Here is a 24,694-nt window from a genome sequence, read left to right as displayed (position 1 = left end):
ACCCCCTGCCGTAGTCTCCTCAGCTGCCCTCCCATCATCTTATGCAGTGTCCTTTCTGGGGGAGCCTGGCTGCCTTCTGAGCTGTCCTTTTAGCCCCCGGGGAAGGTCACACATCCTCGTCAGCCAAAGTTGTCCTTGCTTTTCCCATCCTGGCAGCTGCAGGCAGCCTCCTTCCGCTTCTCCAGGTGAGGGCAAGCTCCTGGAGCTCCATGAGCCCGACAGCTCTGCAGTGGTTGCCTGGGGGCGTTGCAGAGCCATTTCCTTTACTTTTTCTCCTGTTCCCTCATGGGTGGGGGGGACAGGAGATGCTGTAGACCTCTCCTCTCCTTTAACTTCCTTCAGAGGAAGTCAACAGGAAGAGCCCCATCCTGTTCTCATGTCAGGCTCATAGCACAGTGCCTGGTACATAATCAACATCCAGTGCATGCTGGCCGCTATCACTGTTTAGCTAACGGGGGCTTCAGTTTTCTTATCTGAAATCGGGGCTAATGTTAATCCCCACCCTGCTTCCCACTTAGTGCTGCTAATGTGTATGAAAGTATTGTGAGTTGGTTTTATTTTTATTTTTTAGCCTCAACAGAATGGGATCTCACCACGCATGTTTAAGGCCTTTGTGAGCAGGAGCCACCCGGAATTCTCCTCTAACAGACAGCAGGATGCCCAGGAATTTTTCTTGCACCTGGTGAATCTAGTAGAGGTAAGTCAGTCTTCAGAAATGCTCAAAAGGCTTGTAAGAAGTGTGCCCACCCCTGCGTGCAGTCCCTGCTGGTGTGGCTGGAATGCTCCGCCCCTCCACGCCCCACCTAAGTCTCTCTCTGGCCAGGCTCCTTCAGAGTCGGCGTCTTTGGGCCTTTCTCTGCTCGGACCGCTTGATGTAATACCCCCTCACGCCTGGCCTCCTGGGCACTTGTGGGACTCTCTGTTCTCCACCTAATTTGAACGTGTTCTGGGAGTGTTTATCCATTATTTCATTTGCCTTTTTTTTGTTTTTTGTCTCTGTGATAAGCTCCTTCAGAGTCCCATGTGGTATTTGGTGTCCTCCTGCCATCACTCTGAGATGGTCACTCGGCTCAGAGCAGAGTCGACTCACATTAATAAATGCTGGGGTTTTTTAAAGGCCACTGAGAATTCATGATTAAAGGCTTTTTTCCCCTCTCTTAAAAAATAACTACTTTTTTTTCCTGATGACAGATGTGTTCCTTGTGGAAACAGGCACAAAGGAGAAAATCAAAACCTCCCATGCTACCTGCTCCCACAAACAAGCAGTGCTAACATTTTGGTGTCTGACCCTTCCCCCCTAGTCATTTTCCAGGTGCTATCCATTTTCTACGTGTTGGTTTGTGAGCAGTGCTTTTCACTTAACCTATTGTGAACGTTTTGCCACGTCATTACCTACTGGAATATAGCATGATTTCTTTTTTATTTCTGTATAATTTACATTAGTGCATTTATATAATCATATCATACATGGCTTAATTTTTCCAGGGCAGTCCTTGATTTTTTTTTTTCCCTTTCTCTTTAGTTGGGCTTCCACATCTCCTTTCTTCTAATTCTTTCTAGTTCAGTCCCTCTGACATGACTTTTAACGGCTGCATAATATTAGTTCACATGATGAACTATATTTAACCAATCTCCCATGTTTGGACTTTAGGTAACTACCAGTCTTTTCCTGTACTCTGGTGAACTGGCATGCCCAGAGGGAGCGTTTAGTAACACCAGATCTTTACACCAGTTTTATATTTGATTCTGTGCTAATTTTTATTCATGGCTTAATATCCACAAATTTACTAACTTGTTATAATCCAACCTTCAGAGGAACCGCATTGGCTCAGAAAACCCAAGTGATGTTTTTCGGTTTTTGGTGGAAGAACGTATTCAGTGCTGTCAGACCCGAAAAGTCCGCTACACGGAGAGGGTGGATTACCTGATGCAGTTACCTGTGGCCATGGAGGCGGCAACCAACAAGGGTAACGTTCTAAAGTGGGAAATGAGCAGTGTGTTTCTTCCCACGTGAAAACCCTCAAGTCCGCGATACTGCATTTCAGTCTCTGCGAAGTCATATCAGGAGCAGACCCAGCCCGGACGGTGTCTGGTTTGCATGTCTCTTTTCATCTTTTCCTCAGTCCCCATGTGACTCTCTTTTGACATTTTTGTGGAGGGCTTATGGAGGGAACCTACTTCAATGCCTATAAATTTGACCAACTGGTTGGTTTAGAGGCAGCTTAATTTAGAGGAAATTATTTGTAATTTAATATCACTCACAAGTTGTGTGGAAAGTCTGAGGGGAGTGATCAGAACTGCATGTTATTTTTTTGCTTTTTTTGGCGGTGCGCGGCCCTCCCACTGCCGCGACCTCTCCCGCTGCGGAGCACAGGCTCCGGACGCGCAGGCCCAGCGGCCACGGCCCACGGGCCCAGCCACTCCGCGGCATATGGGATCCTCCCGGACCGGGGCATGACCCCGCGTCCCCCGCATCGGCAGGCGGACTCCCAACCACTGTGCCACCAGGGAAGCCCCAGAACTGCATGTTTTGATGTGAGACATTCAAGCAGAGAGAGGCCTCTTAAAAATAATCCAGCTTTGGCATCCGAGTAAGATGCCTGTTGTGGGAGATAAAGTGTGGCAGGGCTCTTTGTGGGGCGAAGCTCCTTGGAAGGGTCTCTGGACCTTGGAAGCAGGAGGAAGGTGGGGGGACCTCAGGGGAAGGTTCCTTCAGTCAGTCTGATCTGGTTCTTCCCAAGCAGAATAGATGAATGGTATTTCTTAGAATTAGCGTCTTAGAAGCAGAACAAGGAGAAATATCTGCTAGATTGCTTATTTCCTGTGAACTGGTCATTTTTGTAAAGTTTAACAACTCCCTGGACGGCCTTTTTCCTTTTTTGTTTGTTTGTTTGTTTGTTTGGGGTGTAGTCACTTTATTGTGTTAATTGGAAAATGGTGATTATGATGATTTTAAGGTGAAACGATTTCCATTTTCTATAAACTCATGCAGCTTTTGACCAGTTTTTTAATTCTTATTCATTATACAAAGTAGAAATGGGGGGGGGGTCTGTGGTTTGTTTCCTTTTTAGCACTAGGCTTAATTGCTGTCTCTTGCCTACCTTGGGGATACTAACATATTGTGCTCAGTTCTGTGATCCTAACTCAGAATCTATGAGTGGTAAATCTCCCTTTTTTTTTTCAGAAAGGAGACTTAAAATTTAGTCTCAGGAAATTGATTGCTGGGAACACCTAATGCTAGCATCCTAGATAGAAGTCCATCATCAACTGATTTTGGACTGGGGAATGAACTATAAAAGCATATTCAGATGTGTTTAAGAAAACACAAAGGTATATCAGTGTGTCTAAAACCTGATAAATCAGGATTTTTTTGTAACAAAAGAAATTCCCAGAAAGGTCCATTTGAAATCTATATACAATTTTGACTTACACGTAGAGCAGATCTGCTGACTCTTGGGAAGTTCACGGTGCACTCACTTCTTTTTCCCTTGGTGTGTAACCATTTGAACAGGATAGTGTAGAAAGGCCTTCTAGGTTGGCCGCTCTGCTCTCTGCAGTGTCGGGTAATGCCAACACGAAGTTGTCTTGGCAGTGCTGGGTAGGATCATGGGCTGGGTGCCTTGGATAACTGCGGTCCTTATAGTTCATCCTGCTCTTTGGCCTGCACCCTCCATGACCTGTAATCATAGTGAAGGGCCAGGAAGAGGTGAGCCCTCGGATTTCTTTCAGTGTGAAATTCTCTGGTGTGAAGACTTTGTGATTAGAGGGTGGTATTGGGATCAAACCAGCCTTGACCTCTGGACAAATGAAAGTCCAGGTTTGTGAATCACTTAACAGCACATGCGTGGTCTGAACCTCTCACCTGGGCTGGAGTTCAAAGTTCCCTCCCGTCAGTCTCAAAGGGGAACAGGCAAAAAATTATGAATGGCTCGATGCATCCTGGCAGTGCCACTCTAAACAGGATTTCAGCAGGCTCCTCTGGTTCTGTGGAGGGCAGCAAAGTGAGCAATCCTGCCCCACCCCAGAAACCTTCAGCAAAGATGGTTCTTTGTTCAAGGGGGTCTTTTTCATTTCACGAAATTAAGTGATTGCAAAGTCATTCATTTGCTCTTTTATTCAGATGAACTGATCGCCTATGAACTAACGAGAAGGGAAGCAGAAGCAAACAGAAGACCCCTTCCCGAGCTGGTTCGTGCCAAGATACCATTTAGCGCCTGCCTTCAGGCCTTTTCTGAACCAGAAAACGTTGATGATTTCTGGAGCAGCGCCCTACAAGCAAAGTCTGCGGGTGTGAAGTAAGTGTGTGTGCTCTTGTGTGGTGGCAGTAGGATAAGGAGGGGGTCTTGAGAGGTGGGGACCGGGTTAGGGGAGGGTTGGGGGGCATTGTACGGGTCTGCATGCTTGCTCATGTGTGGCAGGATGGGATTATGATTTACACAACACTAGTTGTTGTAGACCTCACTAGTGTGAGACCTGTCCAGTAAAACAGGGTTGTTATAATCTGTATCATGTGCAAGTGAATGCTTTTTTTTTTGAAGCCAGGTTGTAGTTTATCCTTTATAGGGAATTTGCGTTTTCTTTTCTTTTTTTTTTCTTTTTTTTTTTTTTGTCGAGGGTATAGCCAAGAACCCTCCCCATCCATGGCAAGATGATATTAATGAAGAAATTAGAAAAATACTTATGACAGTCTTAAGTATTTATACTCCACTGTGATAGATTTTTGATTCCAGAATGAGAGATTTGGCTTAGAACTTGGTGGCTGTGTACCTGCCTGGAGATCCGGGGTCTCAGGGCATCTCAAAGTGGACATCAGGGCTCCTGAGCATTGTTCCAATGAGCTGCCCAGGATGTGGTCAGGAGATGTTCTGTTTCTATATTGTGAGCCTTATTGTCAGGTACATTAAAAAAAAATTTTTTTCTCCACTTGACACCTTAATTGATTTAACACAGTCAAGTCTTTGCCGGCACACTTCATATAGCTGGAGAAAGAGTATTTACAGTGGCCTAAAAAGGGGGAAGGTCTAAAAGTTAGGCTCTGGTAGTCTTACTACTACTAGATATTCTTCAGCCGTTTTTCTTCTAGGCTATGCCTGAGCTCTTGTTGATGTGAAGGTCAGGGAAGCATGGACGAGCTACTGCTGCCTGTTTTTATCACAACTTCAAGTAGCAGTCAAACCTGAATTACTTATTCTGTGTGACAGCCATCTCTCAGGATGCCTCTGTTTCAGATGACGACTTCATGTGTTAAAAATGGGAAAACAAGAATTTATTTCAAGAGCTTAAAAAAAGCCGTATTTTCTTACAGTAATTTCCTTTAAAAAGTTTCTTCATGTCTAAATGAGATTAATAATAGTTCCATTATCCATTATCCATTGTGGGGTAAGTTTTCATCCGAGGACTGCTCAGTTTTGTAGTGTGTGTGTGTGTGTGTGTGTGTGTGTGTACGTGCGTGTGTTTGTGTGTGTCCTTGAAGATAACAGTTGGTGAGCTGGCATGTTAAATGTTCGAGATTCACTTCACTACAACTTGGACACATCTTTGGGCAGTTAGAAAGCTACACACTATATTATATTAGTGGTGGAAACAACTTTTTTTTTCTTTCAACTTTTTGAAACATATACAACATTGTGTGACTTTGTGTACAGTGTGTGGATTTTTATTTGTTTGTTTTCCTAAATTTAATTATTGACAGTAGGCTGAAGATTCCTCAAACATCCTTTTCTCTTTGTGCTTTAATTCTGATACTGTATGGGGTGGAAGTGATCGGGGGCTTTCTAAGCTTAGAAAGCCCCCAGCATCACATGTGAGCTGCAGAGTGATCTTCATTGGCCTGTCCACTTGGTCACCCTTTTGTGCTCTTCAGTAAAGTGGTGGCGAGTCTTCCTTAAGGCCCAGAGAGTCTGTCACTCTCTGGACCTTAGGGAAGGAGGCTTCTCATCACTAGGAAAAGGCCCATCTTTAAAGTGGAGCTAGGAAGTGTTAGCTTTCCACAGAGACAGTTTCTGATCCCTGGGAGATCTGGATTCTTCTCCTGTGTCCACTTCCCAGCTTGTGTTCTATCCTGGGGCAAAGTCACCACCCAATTCCTTCTTACACCTGAGTGGAGGAATAATGCATGCTGACTTGATTTTCTCCTCAAATGCTACAAAATATTTAGTTGTAGGCAGTGCTAACATAATTGACCTAGAATCCTTGAGGAGGGGTCTCTGCTTTTTCTAAGCCTTAACAGTAGATATTAAATTTTCTCTGTCTTTTGCATACACACATGCTCTTATGGTTAAATGCATATGAAAGAGTTAGTACTGGATGTATCACAATTGTTGATAATTGAAAACTGGTCTTGTGGGAAAGGAAAAACCAATGTTTTAGGGTAATAAAGCAACTACCATTATGGCATATTTATTATTCCCGGTTATGTGCTAAGTGCTTCCCATCAGTTATCACTTAATCCTCTTAGTATTGCTATGAGGTAGGTGCATTATTCTCCCTACTTTACAGACGAGGAAATAAAAGAATTGGCCACTAAGTGGCAGACTTGGAATTCATTCAAGTTCAAAGTTTAAACTCTTAATCCTTGTGTTATACACTGCCCACATGTTTCTTATCGTACTTGCTTATGTTTGTATCTTTATAATCCTTATATAGCCTTGTTTATTCCTTATTATACCTTATCATGTTTCAAATAATAGTTTTGGGGAAACCAGTTCAGTGGATTCCTAAAAGATCTTTTTTTCTTTCTTTTTCTTATTGCCAGTAGTATAGACATTATCTCCTTATTATGTTAATTTGGGGCCTTGAATTTTTCTTGTGTTAGACCCAGAGTCTGAAAGGCCAGGAAGAGGCAAAAGATGTCCTCTTGGTAGATCTTGAGTCAGTATGGACCAGACATAAAGAGCCTTCCCTTAATTGGTCCTGAACAGACAGTGACTGGGAAGAATATTAGTGTTTGGAAATTTTATTCACCCAGCAAATATTATTGCTCATCTAGTATATTCTGGGCAATGAATTGAACAAGACCTAGTTCCTCCCCTCAAACAGCTCATGGATTAAGGGTCAACAGGGAGAGATTTTGTCTTGACCTTTATCATTTACAAAGAGAAAAGCACGGTGTGGGGTTCCAGAGCACAAGCTTTAGGTAGACTGGCAGCGTTGGAATTCTCAGCATAGAACTTACTGGTATGTGACCTTGGCCAAGTGACCTCGCCTCCATAAGCCTCTTTCCTTATATGTAAACTGGGAATAATAAAAGAACTTTCTTTACAGGGTTGAGGTGAGGATTAAGACAGATAAGCTACATAAAATGCTTTGTACAGTGTCTGGTGGAGTAAATATGTACTGTAATTACATTACTTTAATCTTTTTTTTTGCCTTGGATTGTACAATTTGACTGTGGTTGATTATCATGTTTTCAACATATTTAGTGGAAAGGATAGAATTGTATTTTTTTAGCGACCAGGTTTTCAATAAAATAGTCAATTTCAGGGAGAGGGACAGTTTATATATATATTTTCTTAAGGCTTTCATAATGTTTTTGCCTGAATTGTAATAAGTGAACACTTGTTATATTTTAAATAATAATAGGTTGCGATAGATGATGTATTGTTGTCAGGCACTTACGACATAAAGTTCAAAGCACTTTATGTCCTAACTCAGTTCCCGTAACAATTCTTTGAGGTAAATTTGCTCTGTCTGTCTAGACCTTTTTGAATGATTTATATTCTAATGGTATTTATCAAATAAATAACTTTTCAAGAAAAATTTTAATTCCAGGAATGATTTTAGGAATAAGAGGTGCATAATTTATAACTTTGCTGGATTTAACAAACTTGATGTCCCAAGCCTCCAGTTAATGAATGCCAAGTATTCATTTTGAGATTGAACACATTTATATTGAGCAGTCACTACATGTGTGATTCAACTTAAGACCCTATAGAGGTTACAAAGATGAATAAGGAATGTTTACCTATTAGGGTAAATGTAATGTGGGCACCATCTAACCTGCTTTCTGGTACTCTTAGGTTGGTAGCTACCCATAACAAAGTGATGTGTTAAATTATCCCTCGCCAGTCCCCCCAGCCGACCAGCCTCGAGTTTCCTCCACTGCCCCGCACCCCATGGTATTACCGGCTGATTCCTCACCCAGATACTGACTGTAGAGCAACTGCAAGAGTCTTTGGGCTCTTGAACCACAGTTTGGAAATCATTGATTTACTGATGACTTTTGGTTGATTTCACTATTATATATTTTCCAGTTTTTAAGTGAATGTGGTAAGAGGAAGGGGTCAGAGAGGACATTTTTACAGTGGTTGAAAATACCAGATGGAGTTTCTTGGTTTTTGGTGAAACTGAGGATTCATCTATATTTAAGAATGATAATGTATTGATATTACTGCTTCTCAGAAGATAGGAAAACCTAATTAGAAGTAATGCATAATTTCTGGAGAGTGAGGCAGGCTAATGATATTTCAGCTCCTGGTTTTTGAAGAACTCCCTTGTAAGAGGAGTATTGCCTGTACCCTTCTACCCTCCTTGTGATGGAGAGTTTGAGATCCAGAGAGGTTAAGTGACTTGCCTGGGGCAAAATACAGATCAGTGACAAACCAGGTCAGTGTCCAGGGCCTCGTGGATTCTAGCTCTTTCATGACAAAATAATCATGCTGATTCCTTAGATATACACAGTACAGTCTTGTGTGCCAGGTAGTTTCATGTCATTTCATGAACATTGCACAACCCTGGCAGGTAGAAATTATTAATAAATCTATTTTTTAAATGTGAAGATGAAGCTTCAAAAAGGGTACAATTTGGAGTGAATAAAGTAGCATCCAAGCCTTTTGACACTTCTTGGACAGTCCTCTGCCTCTGAACCGTGGCTTCTCTTGTACACTAGGGGGCAGCAATGCATTAGCGTTGTTTTCTGAATTCTGGGAAGATGCATGTCACATAGAAGGCAGTGACTACATTTGAAAAGTAGAGTTTGTAAGGAGCATATTCTAGAATCTTTTATTTTAAAAGGTACCTGTAGTATCTGTCTACAGCTGATTTTCTTCTTTCCATATACCTACTGTACCCATATTGACACTTAAATGGAAATGGTCGTTTAAAAAAGATAATAAATGTGGAGAGAATGAGCTGGAACCGGGGCATGAATTTGGTGTATAAGTTGAATAGTTTGTGCATAAAATTGTTAAACTCACGTTCAGGCAGTTAAGCATTCCTGAAAGTCTGAAGTGAAACTTAAGACATTGACCATATATATTAATTTTTTAATTTAAGGCCCAGATTTAGATATATACACACACCTTTAGGATCCATGTGGCCATGGGTTTTAGGTGCAGTAGTATTTTAATGAGGCCCTGGCATTTCCAATAGTCAGCCTCAACCAAATTTCCAATAAACCCTCCTTATGACAACTCTGTGCTACCAGATAGAGACCCTTAGTGGGAGCAGGTTGGGTGTGTGTCAGGATTGCTCAGGGAGCTTTTTCAAACCTACACAAACACAATGCACAGGTGCCCACACACACCTACAAATACATATACTAAATTCTAGCAAGGGTTTTAGAAGAAAACAAATGTTTATGGTTGAAAACCAGTTTTCAGAAATATAAAATGCCACAGCAAAGTAAAAGTAATAATTTTGCAACGTGCCCAAAATCATCCTCAGGGACAGCATGGTCCTCTGTTAAACATTTTCTTCTCGTGAAAAAGCCAGGATGAACGGTGAGGTGGTGAGTGTGTGTCCACTCAGGTGTGTGTGTGTGTTCCTCCTCTTCGGTGCAGCCACTGGAACTGCGGGGTGTGCCTCAGACACAGCTTTTGATGCTTCGTGAACTGTATTCATAATTCTTAATGCCTTGTTTCATTGATCTAATCCCCTTGTGTTTCCCAGAACATCTCGCTTTGCCTCATTCCCTGAATACTTGGTAGTGCAGATAAAGAAGTTCACTTTTGGTCTTGACTGGGTTCCCAAAAAATTTGGTAGGTATCTTTTGCATGCTTTTGCTTGTAATATCAAATTAGCTATTTAAAAAACATGGCATGTGAAAGAGCCCATGTGGCTGGCTGCCAGAAACAGTTTCATTTCATTCTTTTTCCATGATTCCCACTTTTCTCTTTTGAAAGATAAGAATATATGATAAGCACTGATAGTAAAAAAAAAAAAAAAAAAAAAAATTGCCACCTGCTAACCCATCCCTCTAATAATGGGTTCTGGAATGACCAGATTCTAAGAGTGAAAACAGGAGCCTCACGTTATCAAACCATGCTTCCCAAACTTTAACAGATCTTGGTAAAATGCAGGTTTTACCAAATGCAGGTGCTGATTCAGCAGGTCTGGGGGTGGGGGGCCCAGGGGTGCTTTATTCTAATACATTCCCAGGTGATGCTGATGCTGCTGGTCTGAAAACCACGCTTGGAGGTGCAAGTAATTGAAAATATACTCTCTTCTTAGCATCTTGCCTCTGCCTCTGAAGCAGGCAGGTGTGGCTAATGACATTTGCTTAAGTCATCTGCATTTTGTTAATAATAACATGAGTATAGTCAGTTGTATTAAAAAGTCAAGAAAGGGATGTGACTTTGGCTGAAGTGGGCTTTCTTCTTGCTAATCTTAAAAGCCCTTGACCATTGTTAGAGGTTAGCTTTCCAGACAATGCACAGGAACATTTTCTCCATCATCTCGACCCAATGTCAAGGTGTTCCTAGGCTGTCCTCAGGGCTGTGGAAGGATGTAGTTTTACCCTCTGATTTCTCAAGCAAGTACCTCAGACTGTTTGCCAGTCTTTTAAAGTTTTTATGTTTTTGAGCACTTAAAAAACAACAATCAGTCCCTATGCTGGTTAATTAAGCACTCATCTGCTCATCTGAAGGTGATAAGTAAAAAGAATGTAAAGTCGAGGGAGTGATTTCCCAGAAACCTCTGGCACTAACAGTTTGCATAGCACTTGTTTCCACGTGGCTTTATGCAGCGTGTGAGCCTATAGCTTATCCTGCTTTTCCTGGTGGAATAATTTTGTGGGCAGGGAGGAGGGCAGAGGGCAGGCTGCTTGTCACTCAGCCTTTCCTCCTTGGACCTGAGAGAGAAAACTGACTTCTGAAGACTTTGAACTGCTCTGGAAACAGTTTTCTTATTTTTCTTTGTCCTTCGAATATCGGTAAAGGATAAAAAAACTCAGATCAGATTTCACAGTCTTGCTGAAATTAAAGCAGCCTCAAAGCTTTCTTTAATGAACCTGAAATTTTCGGTTGAGGAACAATTGTATTGATTTTGTTGGTCAGACATTGTGTTTGATTTTGCTTTCTGCTGAGATTTAATTTTTTTTTTTAACTAAGCCTTTTCTTTGGGTGGTTGTTTTAAAAATAGGATTTACATACCTAGCATCATAATTGGTTTTGGGGATAGTATTTTCAGGTTCTGTTTGCTAGCCGGAGAGACATGTCCTCCGCCAACATTTGAACCCATTTTCCACTATGACCATATCTGAATGTGTGCAGTTATAAATCTCATCAGGTTGTTAGACTGATGCATTTTGTATTTGAGTAAATCAACACGATGAAAACTGGGCTGAGAAGTTAAAAAAAAATGTTCCTCAAGACGAATACACTTGAGGTTCAACTAATTTCCTTAAAGCTTCATTCTTTATTACCTTAGGTAGAATAATCACAGTACCCATCATGATCTGAGAAAAGGCATAAACTACAGGTTGCAAACTCAGATGCCTAATAAGGACAGGGTGATAATGTAAATGAAAGAAGTAGGCTGGGTGTAAGAAACAGGGAGCGATAGCAGTCTTTGTCTTTCTTAGGTGTTCCCATTTTGCATGAAGACGTGGATTAGGAAAACATTTCTCTGCCATAAGAATCGGAATAGCACAAATATGATGCTCAGGGTCGTGGGAGTGGTGGGTCTGTGACGGACGGGCACAGAGGGTACACGGTGCCCTAGAGTGGGAGCTAAAGATCAGCCCCAGGTGGTTGTTGCCGCGTGAGACTCTGCTACAGGTGTTTGTTTTTCAAAGTGAGTTGGAAATCTGGACTTCTGAATTACATTTTCCAATTTAAAAATTGGAATTTGTTGCCAACATTTTAAAAATATCAAGCAGAAAGTGTCTGCAAGTGTTCTGTGGGCTCCCAGTTTTCAACCTCTGGTTTCCCTCGTTTGTTCTTGTTCAGTGTGAAACCCTGCCTCTGTGTTTCCCCTGACTCTGCATTAAAATCCTATCAGTCTCAGTGAGTCTTCTGGTCCCTTGATTTGCTCCAGGGAACTGTAAAGCATCCCTTGGCTCTGCCTAGACACTTGTGCATAGAGTTAATGATGTTGGATTTAGGAGGTGATTGTGGGTATTTGGAGAGCCCAGTGCATATAATCTCTCGTTTTGCAGATGTTTCTATTGATATGCCAGACCTACTTGATATCAACCATCTCCGAGCCAGGGGGTTACAGCCAGGAGAGGAGGAACTTCCGGACATCAGCCCCCCCGTAATTATTCCTGATGACTCAAAAGGTACCATCTTCTGCCAGGAGGACCTTCTCGACCCCTCCCCCCTCCTCTGCTGGAATAGTCTCTTTTCTTCCACCACTCCGTTGTCCCTTGGTGCCTTCCTGTGTTGCAGCCCACTGTGGACACACAGAAGTGAAGCCTGGCTGCAACTGTAAGCTTACAGTAGTCATGGGAAGAGGCACAGAGACCCATCGTGAGTGGTCGAAACGGGCCCGTGGAAATCACTGGCAGCAGAGGGCAGCAAATCTCCAGAAAGTTTTTAGGTTATGTTGCCTCTGACTTTGCCTCCCTCTTTCCCCTAATGGGCCTGTGGGGAAGAGAAGGGGTGTGTTTTCAGTGGGCTCTTCGTCTGGGGGAGCTGTGTCCTTCTTGGAGTACCTTTAGAGAACCGAAAAGGGAAATTCAACCATGTGTGTTGGTTTTAAAAACCTTGCCCATGTCTCACCTCCCCATCTTTGTCACTGCTTCATAGCAAGGGAGCGGTTTGAGTTTCTCTTACTCTCTGAACATTAAAGTAGTCCTTGTTCAAAATACTTAACTTTTAAAGGGAAAAGGACATGCAAAGAATGATTGCCTTTGTGAGTCCCAAAGCAGCGTGGAGAAATCTTGGTTTCATTATTAGCTCAGTTATTCTGGTGAAATCACTTTCATTGTGGCTTTGTTTGCCCACCTGTTTACTGTTCACCTTCGTAATGAGCTAATTAGGTACATTAGCTAATAGTGCCAGATGGCTGGGGGCCCTGCCACCACAGGATTTCTATCAGCTGAGCAGTGTATATTATTGGTGACCATGTTGGGGTAAGGTAAGTCCAGGAGGAGCAAGCTAGGATTCAGTGTCGGCACCTGTGTTACATTATTCTCTAAATGCTAAATTACAGAGGACAGAGAGCAGGGAAGGGGCCTGTAGGTGGGGCAGCCTGGATTATGTGGGGTACAGGTGGTTCATTAAAGAGGTTCTAGAAAGAAGAGATCAGTCTTGCATGTCAGAGAAATACAAGATGGTTTATTAGCATTGCTCCTGCTTTCTCTCATGTTCAGTAACAGAGTCCTTGGTTTGTTATACAGAGTTCTTAGAAGTACAGGGAGGGAAATTATTTAGTTCAATAAGATGATAAGCAGAGCGTCCTGTCTATCTGCTCCAAATGCCTGAAACCTGGTATTCTCCCTCCTTCCTGGAATGACTTTATGTCGTGCAGGCTGGGGTGGTCTGATAGGGGGATGGAGGGGCTGACAACAGTGTGGGATCTCAAGGGGTGGTGGTGGTGGTGAGCAAGTGCTCCGGATTAACTCTTTTTCTTTCTCCAGAACACTTTGCCATGGTTTGGTCTCACTTCCCTCCCTCTCCTTTAATTTCCAGATCGCCTGATGAACCAGTTGATAGACCGTATGTATCTTTTATGTTTTTTCTCAGTGTCCTACCGTTGTTACCGGTCTAACTCATTTATCTGTGGGATTCAGTAAAGAGGCATTGTTCTGTACCTGTGTATGTGCAGCTTTTCCGGGTGGGCACAGTCCTTGGTCTGCAAGTTGAGGTAGCAGCAAATCTAAACCAGTGACATGGTGATTAGGTGGCCCTGTGGTTCACGAGGGTGAACATTAGTGTGAGAGCAAAGCAGCCCTGAGCTGGAATCTCGGCTCTGCCATTTGTGACTGTGTGATCTAGAATCATTAACTTCTCTGAGCCTCAGTTTCCTCGTGTGTGAACGGGGGATAATGATGCCATTTCTTCCCTCTTTGGCCACGAGTAGGCCTCCTTCTGCAGTGATGGCACAGTGGCCTGTCACTTTTTCCACTCCTGCTTCTGGACACATAATGAAGGTATACCACTGACAGGACGTGGTAGTATTAATTAATACTCTTAAGGGTGTTAGTTCCATCGGATTGTTTGTCAATTTTGTAGTCGCTTAGTTCTTCTAATTACCTGTGAGAGCTGATACTCTTGATTTTCTAAAGAACATGAAAAAAATAAACTATTTATAGTGAATATTTAGATATTAATTAGCAGGAAGGAGGAGTGTGTAACACAAAATACTCTGAATCTTTTTGTCTACAAAGCCATTCTGGAGACACTGTTGTTAACTTAGAAGTTCAAGTGTTTTACTTTGCAAACGCTTTACGTGATCGATCACGTGGCTTAGACCTCCCTATTTCCTTTCTTGGGTCAATTTTGATTTGCTGATTGTTGGGAAAGGCTGTTAGGGTCAGCGAGTGTCATGGGCGAACCATTGCCTCTGTAAATAATCTGATTGTAATGATAACGATATTTTTGAATGGTTACCATGAGTTATGTTGAGTTTATTACTCCATAAATTCTTTCAACTGTATTTAACTGTAGTATTAATACAAAGCCCAGATTCTTGTTTGAATGTCACGGTAAGAAGGGCAGAGTAGGTGACCTTTTATAGAGGATAAAACTGAGACCTAGGAAAGTTCAGAGACCCAAGAGCTAGGACCAGAGCCAGGGCTAGGCATCAAGCATGCTTTTCATGTCACTCGACCTTTTCTGGAATGTGAGGAGTTTTGATGCCCCTGACCCTGCAGAGAGCCCGCCTCCAGGATCTTGCCCCAGGGGAGGTGATGGGTGGTTGGAACTGTGTCAGAGCCTGACAGACAGTGAGCATTCAGCCATTTTCCATTTTCCCCCTGATCTAAGCCTGCTGTCTTATCAGCAATAACCTATGGTCAGCAGGAGAAAACAGTATTATCTTGGGTTAATTTACATTTATATCCTTCCTTTCTCAGATATTTAAAAGGAATAACTTTGATTATTTTCTTATTCCAAAGTGAAAAGATATGTAGAAATTATGGATTGGTGAAAACAGTCATCTCTGGTTTCATCTATAACCACTATTAACATTTGGCATCTGTCCTTCTACTGTTCTTTGTGCCTGGCTCACTGTATTTTCCCCAAAGTGGAATTATACATTTTCAATTTAATATGCTATTATATACATGCATACATTTATTAAGGAACAGGATCTTTTACAAGGTGTTGAAAAGTATTCTGTAGAAAGAGTTTCATAGTTTCTTTACCACAGGAGTCTTTTTTGTTGTTGTTACTAAAATTTTAAAATATTTTTAATATTTTATTTGACTGAAGTATAGTTGATTTACAATGTGTTAGTTTCAGGTGTGCAGCACAGTGATTCAGTTATACATGTGTATATATATATATATATATATATATATATATTCTTTTTTTAGATTCTTTTATAGGCTACTGTAAAATATTGAGTATAGTTCCCTGTGCTATACAGTAGGTCCTTGTTGGTTATCTGTTTTATATATAGTAGTGTGTATGTGTTAATCCCAACCTACTGCAGGAGTCTTTATTATAGGACTTTAGAATTTTCACTACATTAACGCACACTGTGAATTTCTAGAGAGAATTGAGAATGCAGGTTTAAAAAACTTATTTGACCATGGAAGTCCCTTGTTTTGTGGTTCAGTAATTACATCTCTCTTAGAACACTAGGATTCTATAGAACACAGCTGGGGAATCACTGTTGTCCTACATCATTGCTTTCTTAAAATTTTATCTTGATAGGATGTTTTGTATATCCTCTTGAGAGACAACTTTGGTAAATACATTTTCAGTACAATTTTTGTAGAACAGATGTCTCTGTTCTTCAGTTCTTCTGATTGCTGTCTTTGGCAGAGTTTTCAGTAGATTACAGACCTCAGGACATGGAAAACATAAGGGGTATGTTTTGTGTTCCTGTTCCCTCCCCACCTTTGGTATAATTTGACAGCACTTTGTAGGTGTGTATGTGTACACACACACCCATGTACAAGTATACATATGCGTACAAGCATGTATATGTGTGCATACACATACAGATCTATATTTATGTCTGTGTATCGATAAACACACACCTCTCTACCAATATCTATATATTGTTGTGAAAAGAAAACAAAATCTGTGTCTAAACCGAAGTTAGGTTTGTAAAGCAATCTTTTTTAATATCTTAAATGTATACAATTAACAAACACATTCTTTCCTTCTATCATAACGTTGGGCTCTCCATTTCTCAGAGCTGATTACATCCTTTGATTGCTAATATATCTAAAGGCCTGCTATAACCTTCTGTGAGATTTAAGGAATAGGCTTTTTGGCCTGTAGATAATGCTTTTCTCTTCACATTTCAGCAGTCCATAGGAGAGGCTGCTGTAGTGGTCTTGAGAGTGATGTAAGAGACTGAAATGGTTCTGGGAATACACTAGATCTCCCCATAGGAAGTTAGAGAGTTGTTTTTCAGTGCTTGGATTTTTCAGGTAATTACCATGGTTCCTATTTAGGTCAAAGATTAAAACTCAAAAAAAACTCAAAAAAAAAAAAAGATTAAAACTCAACTGAAATAGCTTAATATTTGGATGGCTTAAAACAAAACACAGTTAAACCACCATGTACATATTAAACAAAATAGCCCGTTCTTTGGGTAGCATGTGGATAAGGGGCGAAGAGAAGCTAAGACAAGAAGAAATAGGGTTGACTTTTTTACACCAGAATATCCTGTGTGCTCTGTAGCATCAGACATCGATGAGTCATCGGTGATGCAGCTGGCTGAGATGGGTTTCCCTCTGGAAGCGTGTCGGAAGGCTGTGTATTTTACTGGAAATATGGGAGCCGAAGTGGCCTTCAACTGGATCATTGTTCACATGGAAGAGCCAGGTAGGTGGTCAGAAAATGGGACGGCTTTGGAATCTGATGTGATCCTCAGTGATGTTAAGCCTTGGTCCTACTGTGTCCTCTGGATGTGTCCCAGAAAATGACCTTTCAGCTCATAATCTGCTGCATGAGGCTGGGGGATGGTGATTTTGCCCATGTAGCAAAGTCACAGTCTTTGTCTTTCCTCCTTTTTTAAATAATAGCTTTGTTGAGATTAATTCACCCTTTTAAATTGTATAATTCAGTAGCAAAAAGACCATTGGAAAGATATGGGATAATCTTCTAGCTATGAGGAGGACTTGAGATAGAAAAATGTGCATGAAGAAATAGGGGCTGTTTAGTTAGCTTTTACTTTTATCCACTTTATTAAGCTATAATTCACATACCATATAATTTCCTCATTTAAAGTGTACATTTCAGTGTTTTTTTTCAGTAGATTCACAGAATTGTGCCACCATCACCAGTTAATTTCCAAAAAGAAACTCTGTACACAATAGCAGTCCCTTTGGCATTTCCCATGCTCTCTCCAGCCCCTGACAATCACTAGTCTACTTTCCAGCTCTGTGGATTTGCCTATTTTGGATGTTTCATATAAATATAATCATACAATATTAGATCTTCTGTTTTTGGCTTCTATCACTTAGCATAATGCTTTCAAGGTTCATCTATGTTGTGGCATGTATTGGTAGTTCATTCCTTTTTACGGCTGAATAATAGTCTGTTGTATGGACGTACTAAATTTTATTTATCCTTTCATCAGTTGGTAGACATTTGGGTTGTTTCCACTTTTTGGCTATTATGAATAATGCTGCTATAAACATTTTGTGTACAAATTTTTATGTGGACATGTTTTCATTTCTTTTGAGTGGAATTGCCGTGTCATATAGTAACTCCACATTTGACTTTCTTAGAAACCACCAAATTGTTTTCAACAGGCTGTACAACATTCCCATCAGCAATGTATGAGGGTTCCAGTTTCTCCACATCCTCACCAACCCTCGTTGTTATTGTTTTTATTATACCCAATCCATTGGATGAGAAGTGGTATCTCATTGTCGTTTTGATTTTCATTTCCCTAACGGCTAATGATGAACGTCTTTTCATATGCTTATTGGCCATTTATGTATCTTTGAAGAAATGTCTCTTCAAATCCTTTGCCCATTTTTAATGAGGTTATTTGTATTGTTGAATTCTAAGAGCTCTGGATACAGGTACCTTATCAGATATATGACTTGCAAATATTTTCTCCCATTGTGTGGGCTGTCTTTTCACTTTCTTGATGGTGTCCTTTGAAGCACAAAAGTTTTTAATTTTGATGAAGTCCAATTTGTTTGTTTTTTTCTTTTGTCACTTGTGCTTTTGGTGTACCTAAGAAACCATTGCCTAACCCAAGGTCACAGAGATTTTCTCATATGCTTTCTTCTAAGAGTTCTGTAGTTTTAGCTCTGACATTTAGACCAATGATCCATTTGGAGTTAATTTTTACATATGGTATAAGGTAGGGGTCCAACTTTATTTTTTTTGCGTGTGGATATGTAGTTGTCCCAGTACTATTTGTTGAAAAGACTGTCCTTTCCCCTTTGAATGGTCTCGGTAGCCTTGTTGAAAATCAGTTGACCATAGGTATGTGGGTTTATATCTGAACTCTCAATTCTATTTAACTGGTCTGTTGATCTATATGTTTATCCTTATGCCAGTACCAGACTATCTTGATTATTTTAACCTTAGGTATTTTGTCTTCTTAGCTCTAAAATGTTGTTTATTTCAAGACCCAAGAAAAAAGAAAAGGGCCTGAGTGTGATTATTTTCCCCAGATTTTGCCGAGCCGCTGACCATGCCGGGTTATGGAGGAGTAGCTTCTGCTGGAGCCTCTGCTGGACTGGATAACCAACCTCCGGAGGAAACTGTAGCTCTCATTACCTCCATGGGATTCCATCGAAATCAGGCTCTTCAGGCGCTACGAGCAACGGTAAGCCTGGGAGACTGTATGTGAACACCTTGTTGGAGGTAGTTTGTGCTTTGTCAGTAGCAACTGAAACTTTCCAATGTCCTTTGATCGTTTTGAATCATGTCTGTCTCATGCTATACCCCACCATGCCCCACAAAGATTTATTTATGTGTAGTATATATAAAGCTAAAATAAATGATTGAGGGAATCATACAGAGATTTTAAGAATAAGGAGATATTTTAAGAAGGAGGGAGATAATACACTGGGGGCAAGTTGACCCAATTGAAAGAAACTCTGTATCATCTTAATGTTTATTAGCATGAGGTAAGAGACTTGACTTGGAGCTTGCTTGTGGCCTTAGAGCAAAGAGGGATGCTTGAGATTCTGTGTTCAATAAGGCAGTTCTTTTGGAGAAATTGTGCTTTTCTGATACCAAGACCTTGGAGCAGTGGAGCAAAAGTCCTCATAGAGAAGTCTCCTTGGAATTCTCTGCTTTTGTTTCTCTCTACAGAGAGAGAAGGTTTTTCAGGTATTTGTGAAGTCCTGATATTATCAGGAAAGAAGGGACCAGGAAATGGGAGGGTAGACAGAACCTTTCCTTTTGCAGTGCAGATATCTGTTTAGTATTGAGGGAGGAAAGTACTTTTTTTTTTTTCACACCATAATCCATTTTTGAGTGGATATCTGCTCCTAATTCCTTCTTGCTTATCCTGACTGGTTGCCTGCTGAGGTCCCTTGCTGAGGTCACAGCGGCTCTCTCCTGGCTCTGGGCAGTGTGGTGGGAAAAATCTGTTTCCCTTTAAAATGCTTGAAATGTCTCAACCAGAGTTTGCTGTATGCGGGGTACTTGCTTATGACCCAATTATTTTACGCTTGACTGTTTAATTGGAGATTCTAACTACATCTAAACAAATTCTTTAACTCACCAAGTAGTACCACAAAGGGAGAAGACAGAAATGTTTTTATGATCCATTGATTTGAATTACATGGAGTTCAGTTTAAAACAATGTAACTTAACCAACCAGTGTTGGCATCATTAATCAAGGCATCAGTCTTGTCTCTACTGCAATTCAACCACCTTGCCAACATTTAGGAGAGGAGCTCTGACACAGTACTCATGTTGGCTTCCCTCTACCCTGCATGGTTATCTGCACAAAATACAGTTGGTAGAGAAGATAGCGTGTGCGATTAGTGTGGCTTTGGAAAAGGCTGCACTGAAACAGATGCCTTTCTCTTTGGCATTTTGCCTCCCATCGTTATCAGCATCAGCCCACAGAAATGCTGAGCTACGACTGATATGGGCTTTGCAGTGCCGACCTGCTGCTGTGAGCTGTTTTCCAGCAAATCCAGTTACAGACTTCGGTTGGGAGACTTGCAGAATGTCCACAGAAAGTGTGTTTCATATTGCAGGGTCAGAGCTTCTTACTCAGAGGCACTTAGGACTAATGAATTCAAGCCTCCTGTCCTATCTGCTTGACATCCTGGTTCAAATGGTCAGGATATAATGAGGCCCCGGGACTGCATACATTGTAAAAATGTTTTGTTTTATTAGAATAGTAACCTGGAAAGAGCACTGGATTGGATCTTTAGCCACCCTGAGTTCGAGGAGGACAGTGACTTTGTGATCGAGATGGAGAATAACGCCAACGCGAACATTATTTCTGAAGCCAAGCCTGAAGGACCTAGAGTCAAGGATGGATCTGGAAGTAAGTTCTTGACTTAGGGATTGTCTAAGCAGTTGTGATTGTACATTCGGTTCGTGCCCTTCCCTCCCACTCCCGAATATTAAAACCTTTGCCATCATTTAAAAGTTAGCACAGATCCCAGCTTCTCATAAATGGTGCGCTTGGCCACTTCGCATAGGCCAGGGTGATCTGAGGAAGTCTTGGGCAGCCTCAGTCATGTCACCTGGTAGTGTGTGTGCCTCAGTTTAGTGCCAGCTCTGACTTTGTCTATCATCTGAGGTGAAATTTCATCGTGGACCGTGAACGTTTTTGTCCAAAAGAGAGCATTTATTTTCGTGGTGGTATTTTTGAAGAGTTGAAAAGCAGTCTTATAACCTTGACCCTGTTGTTGCTCATGATCATTTTCTGAAGGGCTGTCAGGATGGCAGGAAGAGGTGCCATAGGCCCATGGGGAGCCTTCCATCAGCAAACACTTACATAAGTCACTCTGTGCCGACTAGGGCTCTAAGCACTTTACCTAAGCACTCATTTAATCCTCACCATACCCATTTTACAGGTGAGAAAAGAGAGGCATAGAAAGATTAGGTAACCTTGCCCAAGGTCACATAGCTCTTCAGAGGTGGAGCTGAGATTCAAAGTCAGAATCCATGTTCTTCAGCCCCGTGATACCCTTCTTCTCAGGCTGTGCTTGCCTACAGGGTCGAAGCCTGGCGGCCGTCAGCTCCTACGGTCAGGCCCCAGCCTGCTTGGCTCTCAGTGTTATCTCCTCTGCAACCCCAGACCTACAGCTCACGTGCCTGCTATGGTACCACACCACCAGCCTGCTCATCTGTCCTTAACCGTCTTCTCCCTACTTCCAGGCCTTCGTTCAGGGTAATCCTTAGCTGCGAATTGCCCCTTCTTTCCCATCATGGCACACTAAAATCCTCATCGTTATTCAGAACTTGGCCACAGATTCCATTATCTCTGGACCACTTTCCCAGGTTCTTGTCATAATAGGTCCCTCTTTACCTCACATGCTGGTAGTGATTATACCAATATTAACAATCCTTCCACTTGTGTCACGTTTCATCTTCACAGTAACCCTATGAGGTAGGTACCGTTATTATCTCCATGCCACAGATGAAGAAACTGAGGCAGAGAAGGCAAAGTAACTTGACAAGGTCACTGTGTTGGTGAGAAATAGAACCAGAATTCCAACCCAAGCAGCCTACCTGCAGAGCCCGTGCCTGTAGCCACTGTAACGTAGTGTTTGTTCTGTTATTAGAGGTATCAGATTCATCTTGAGATAAAATTAGTTGGGTAAATACCTGTGTCTCCCAGCTGACTGGGAGCTCATGGAGGACAGAGGCTATTTTACTTTTATAAAGCTTGTGGTGTCCAGTGCCTAGAAAGTACCAAGTAAATAATAATTGGATTTAATTAAATTTACCATAACAGCATTTGCTCTTATGATCATATGACTGTAGCTCTACTCATTAATGGTCTTACCAGACCTGACACATATGTATTGATATAGCTCTAGAGACAGAGAGGGGGAGGGAAACTTTTTTCTTCTTTTATATAAAATAGGAATTTCTTCACTGAAGTTGTTTTAATCCAACTAGACTAGAAAAGGATGAGCTGTAGTTCTCCTGACTTCCACATTCATCTAAAGGGTCTTGTATTATTTTTTGGAAATCATTGGCTTGCTTGAAACATTAAAAGCTGTTATGGACAAGCATTATTCACTAATTCACTAGCAGGATTTATTATGTGTTACATGTCCATTGGTTCACTCCTTCCTTGATTTTCAGTAATGGACTCTTCTTTAGGGAAGGTGAGTTCTTGCAGAAAGAATAAACCACAAGATGGGGCCGCTGTAAAGCTGCCAAGGTATTTGGCTGCAGAGGGAAGGAGAGTCTGATCATTAGGGTTTCCTGTCTTCTGATGGAGCTTGGAGGGACCAACCGTTCTCTCAGAGATGGTCATTAATTATACAGAACAGCCACATCCTCTCCTCGGGCTTACTGAACCCAGAGTGACCTGCACATATTCCTGGTTTTTGAGTTGCATCCTTGAATAGGATGTCATGATGATGTTTTTGAGCACCCTTGAATTTAAAGGCACTCTGGGCCAAACTCTATGGCTTTACTCCTCATTGCTCCCAAATTTTGGCACTTATGGGTGAGGGTGGGGAAGGAGACAGTGATGGACTATGAGAAATCTCATATGGGATATTGCAGCATCTAAGGGCAGTAGGAGGTGAAAAATTTAATTATGAAAAAAGCATAAACCACCCTAACTCACCCAATGCATTCTGCACTGGATTTTATAGAAGAACAGATGTTTTTAAAGTAACTTTTCCAGCAGTGTGGCCCATGGGAGGTAATCAGCAAGTGAATGATTGAAGAATTAAATGAATGCCAGGTGGTAGTGGTCACAGGGATAGTTTTTTTAATTACCTCCACTAAGTACCATTTGGAGGAATTAGCAGTGTACTGTTGCATTCTATTCTATTCCCTTTCACAGGAAAGGGAAAAGATGATTTCTTGTACTTTGCTGCATTAGCACCTGAACTCATATGTCACTTTTTTCCTTTTACAAAAATTAACATTTATGTTGTTTCTTTTTCTTATAATTAAAAGGATGTATAATAATTTTAGCAACTGGAGAAAATACAGATATAGGAAAAGAGGAAAACAAAAATTACAATCCTGCTACCCGGTCATAACCCAGTCACTGTTAAATGTTTTGTGTATATTCTTTAGACCTTTCTTTGCAAATATATAAAAATGAATATAAAAATGTATATAAGAATATAGTATTCTATTCTATACATGCTATTTAAAAAAAATTTAAAGTATAGTTGACTTACAGTATTATATTAGTTTCAGGTGTACAACATAGTGATTCAATATTTTTATAGCTGACACTCCACTTATAGTTATTACAAAATAATGACTATATTTCCCTATTCTGTACAAGATATCCTTGTGGCATATCTACTTTACACTGTACGTGCTATTTTATAGCCTGCTCTTTCCGTAACTGTGGGTGTACATTATGTAAATCTAGGTCATTGAACATATATTAATATTTCATTGTACCATAATATATATACCTAATCTTAGGCTAGTTGTTGTTTAAATAAAAGATGATTTCAGAAAGAGTTTTAAATAATGGGGTTATTTGCACATTTGGAAGGTGATGGCAGTGATTTTTAAATAACACATTTCTTAAAGGATGAATGCAGTTCACAGAAGTACAATAAATGCCTCTTTCAATCTCTATCCAGGCAACAAACATTTGTTCAGCTTTTCCGTTTCTTCCATTTCTTCCCTCCTCCAACCCCTCCCTTCCTTTTTTCTCTATTAAAAATAATGCTGTAATGAACATTCTTGAGCTCTCCCTTATTATTTCTTTAGGGTAAGTTTCTGGAAGTGAAGTTTTGGGGTCAAAACTGCATATTTTTGAGATGTGAATACAGATGATCCCATCACCAACCTCCCCACCCCCTGCCCCACCCAAAACACAGCCTTGCGCTCCTGGTTCCGTGTCCTTCCCAACAGTGCTGTTGGCCGAGCACTCTTCATGTGTTTTATATCTTTATTGCCTAGTTGATTTTCTTGTGTTAACCGCTTCCTCATTTCCTTTGCCCATTTTCCCATTTTTATTGAGGTTTTTAGATTTTTTTTATTGATTTGTATGAGAGTTTCAAATACTGTAAATTAGTTTGGGAATACCTCGTAGCTTTACAATATTGAGTTTTTCTGGCCAGAAAAATGTTACCCTTTTCCTTTGCTTCGTATCCCCCTTCTCCTACCCCTGCAGAGCTATATGGTTTTTTCTATAAACATCTGCCTTTTTGGTTTAGTTCTCAGAATTACATTTTCTCTGTGTTACTTATGAATAA

The 24,694-nt window shown here is 41.0% G+C and overlaps 2 protein-coding genes across 3 annotated transcripts in view; one reads left to right on the top strand and one right to left on the bottom strand.

Annotated features, from left to right (window-relative positions):
* The window catches only part of USP13 (ubiquitin specific peptidase 13), a 118,224-nt gene that overhangs the window by 74,063 nt on the left and 19,467 nt on the right, over positions 1–24,694 (top strand). For both annotated transcript variants that reach the window (XM_007466674.1, XM_007466673.1), the window contains exons 11-19: positions 572–697; positions 1,814–1,967; positions 4,121–4,295; positions 9,889–9,977; positions 12,377–12,499; positions 13,854–13,880; positions 17,025–17,168; positions 18,980–19,134; positions 20,667–20,820. In XM_007466674.1, coding sequence (XP_007466736.1) covers positions 572–697; positions 1,814–1,967; positions 4,121–4,295; positions 9,889–9,977; positions 12,377–12,499; positions 13,854–13,880; positions 17,025–17,168; positions 18,980–19,134; positions 20,667–20,820 — 1,147 coding nt within the window. The remainder of the gene's footprint in view (positions 1–571; positions 698–1,813; positions 1,968–4,120; positions 4,296–9,888; positions 9,978–12,376; positions 12,500–13,853; positions 13,881–17,024; positions 17,169–18,979; positions 19,135–20,666; positions 20,821–24,694) is intronic.
* Positions 19,417–24,694, bottom strand: part of PEX5L (peroxisomal biogenesis factor 5 like) — a 289,451-nt gene continuing 284,173 nt past the window's right edge. The window contains exon 14 of the mRNA XM_007466681.1: positions 19,417–19,619. Coding sequence (XP_007466743.1) covers positions 19,505–19,619 — 115 coding nt within the window. The 3' untranslated portion in view covers positions 19,417–19,504. The remainder of the gene's footprint in view (positions 19,620–24,694) is intronic.

The sequence above is a fragment of the Lipotes vexillifer genome, unplaced genomic scaffold, assembly GCF_000442215.2.
Source record: "Lipotes vexillifer unplaced genomic scaffold, Lipotes_vexillifer_v1.1 scaffold258, whole genome shotgun sequence".
NCBI lineage: Eukaryota > Metazoa > Chordata > Mammalia > Artiodactyla > Lipotidae > Lipotes > Lipotes vexillifer.
This window is presented reverse-complemented; position numbering and strand designations above follow the sequence as displayed.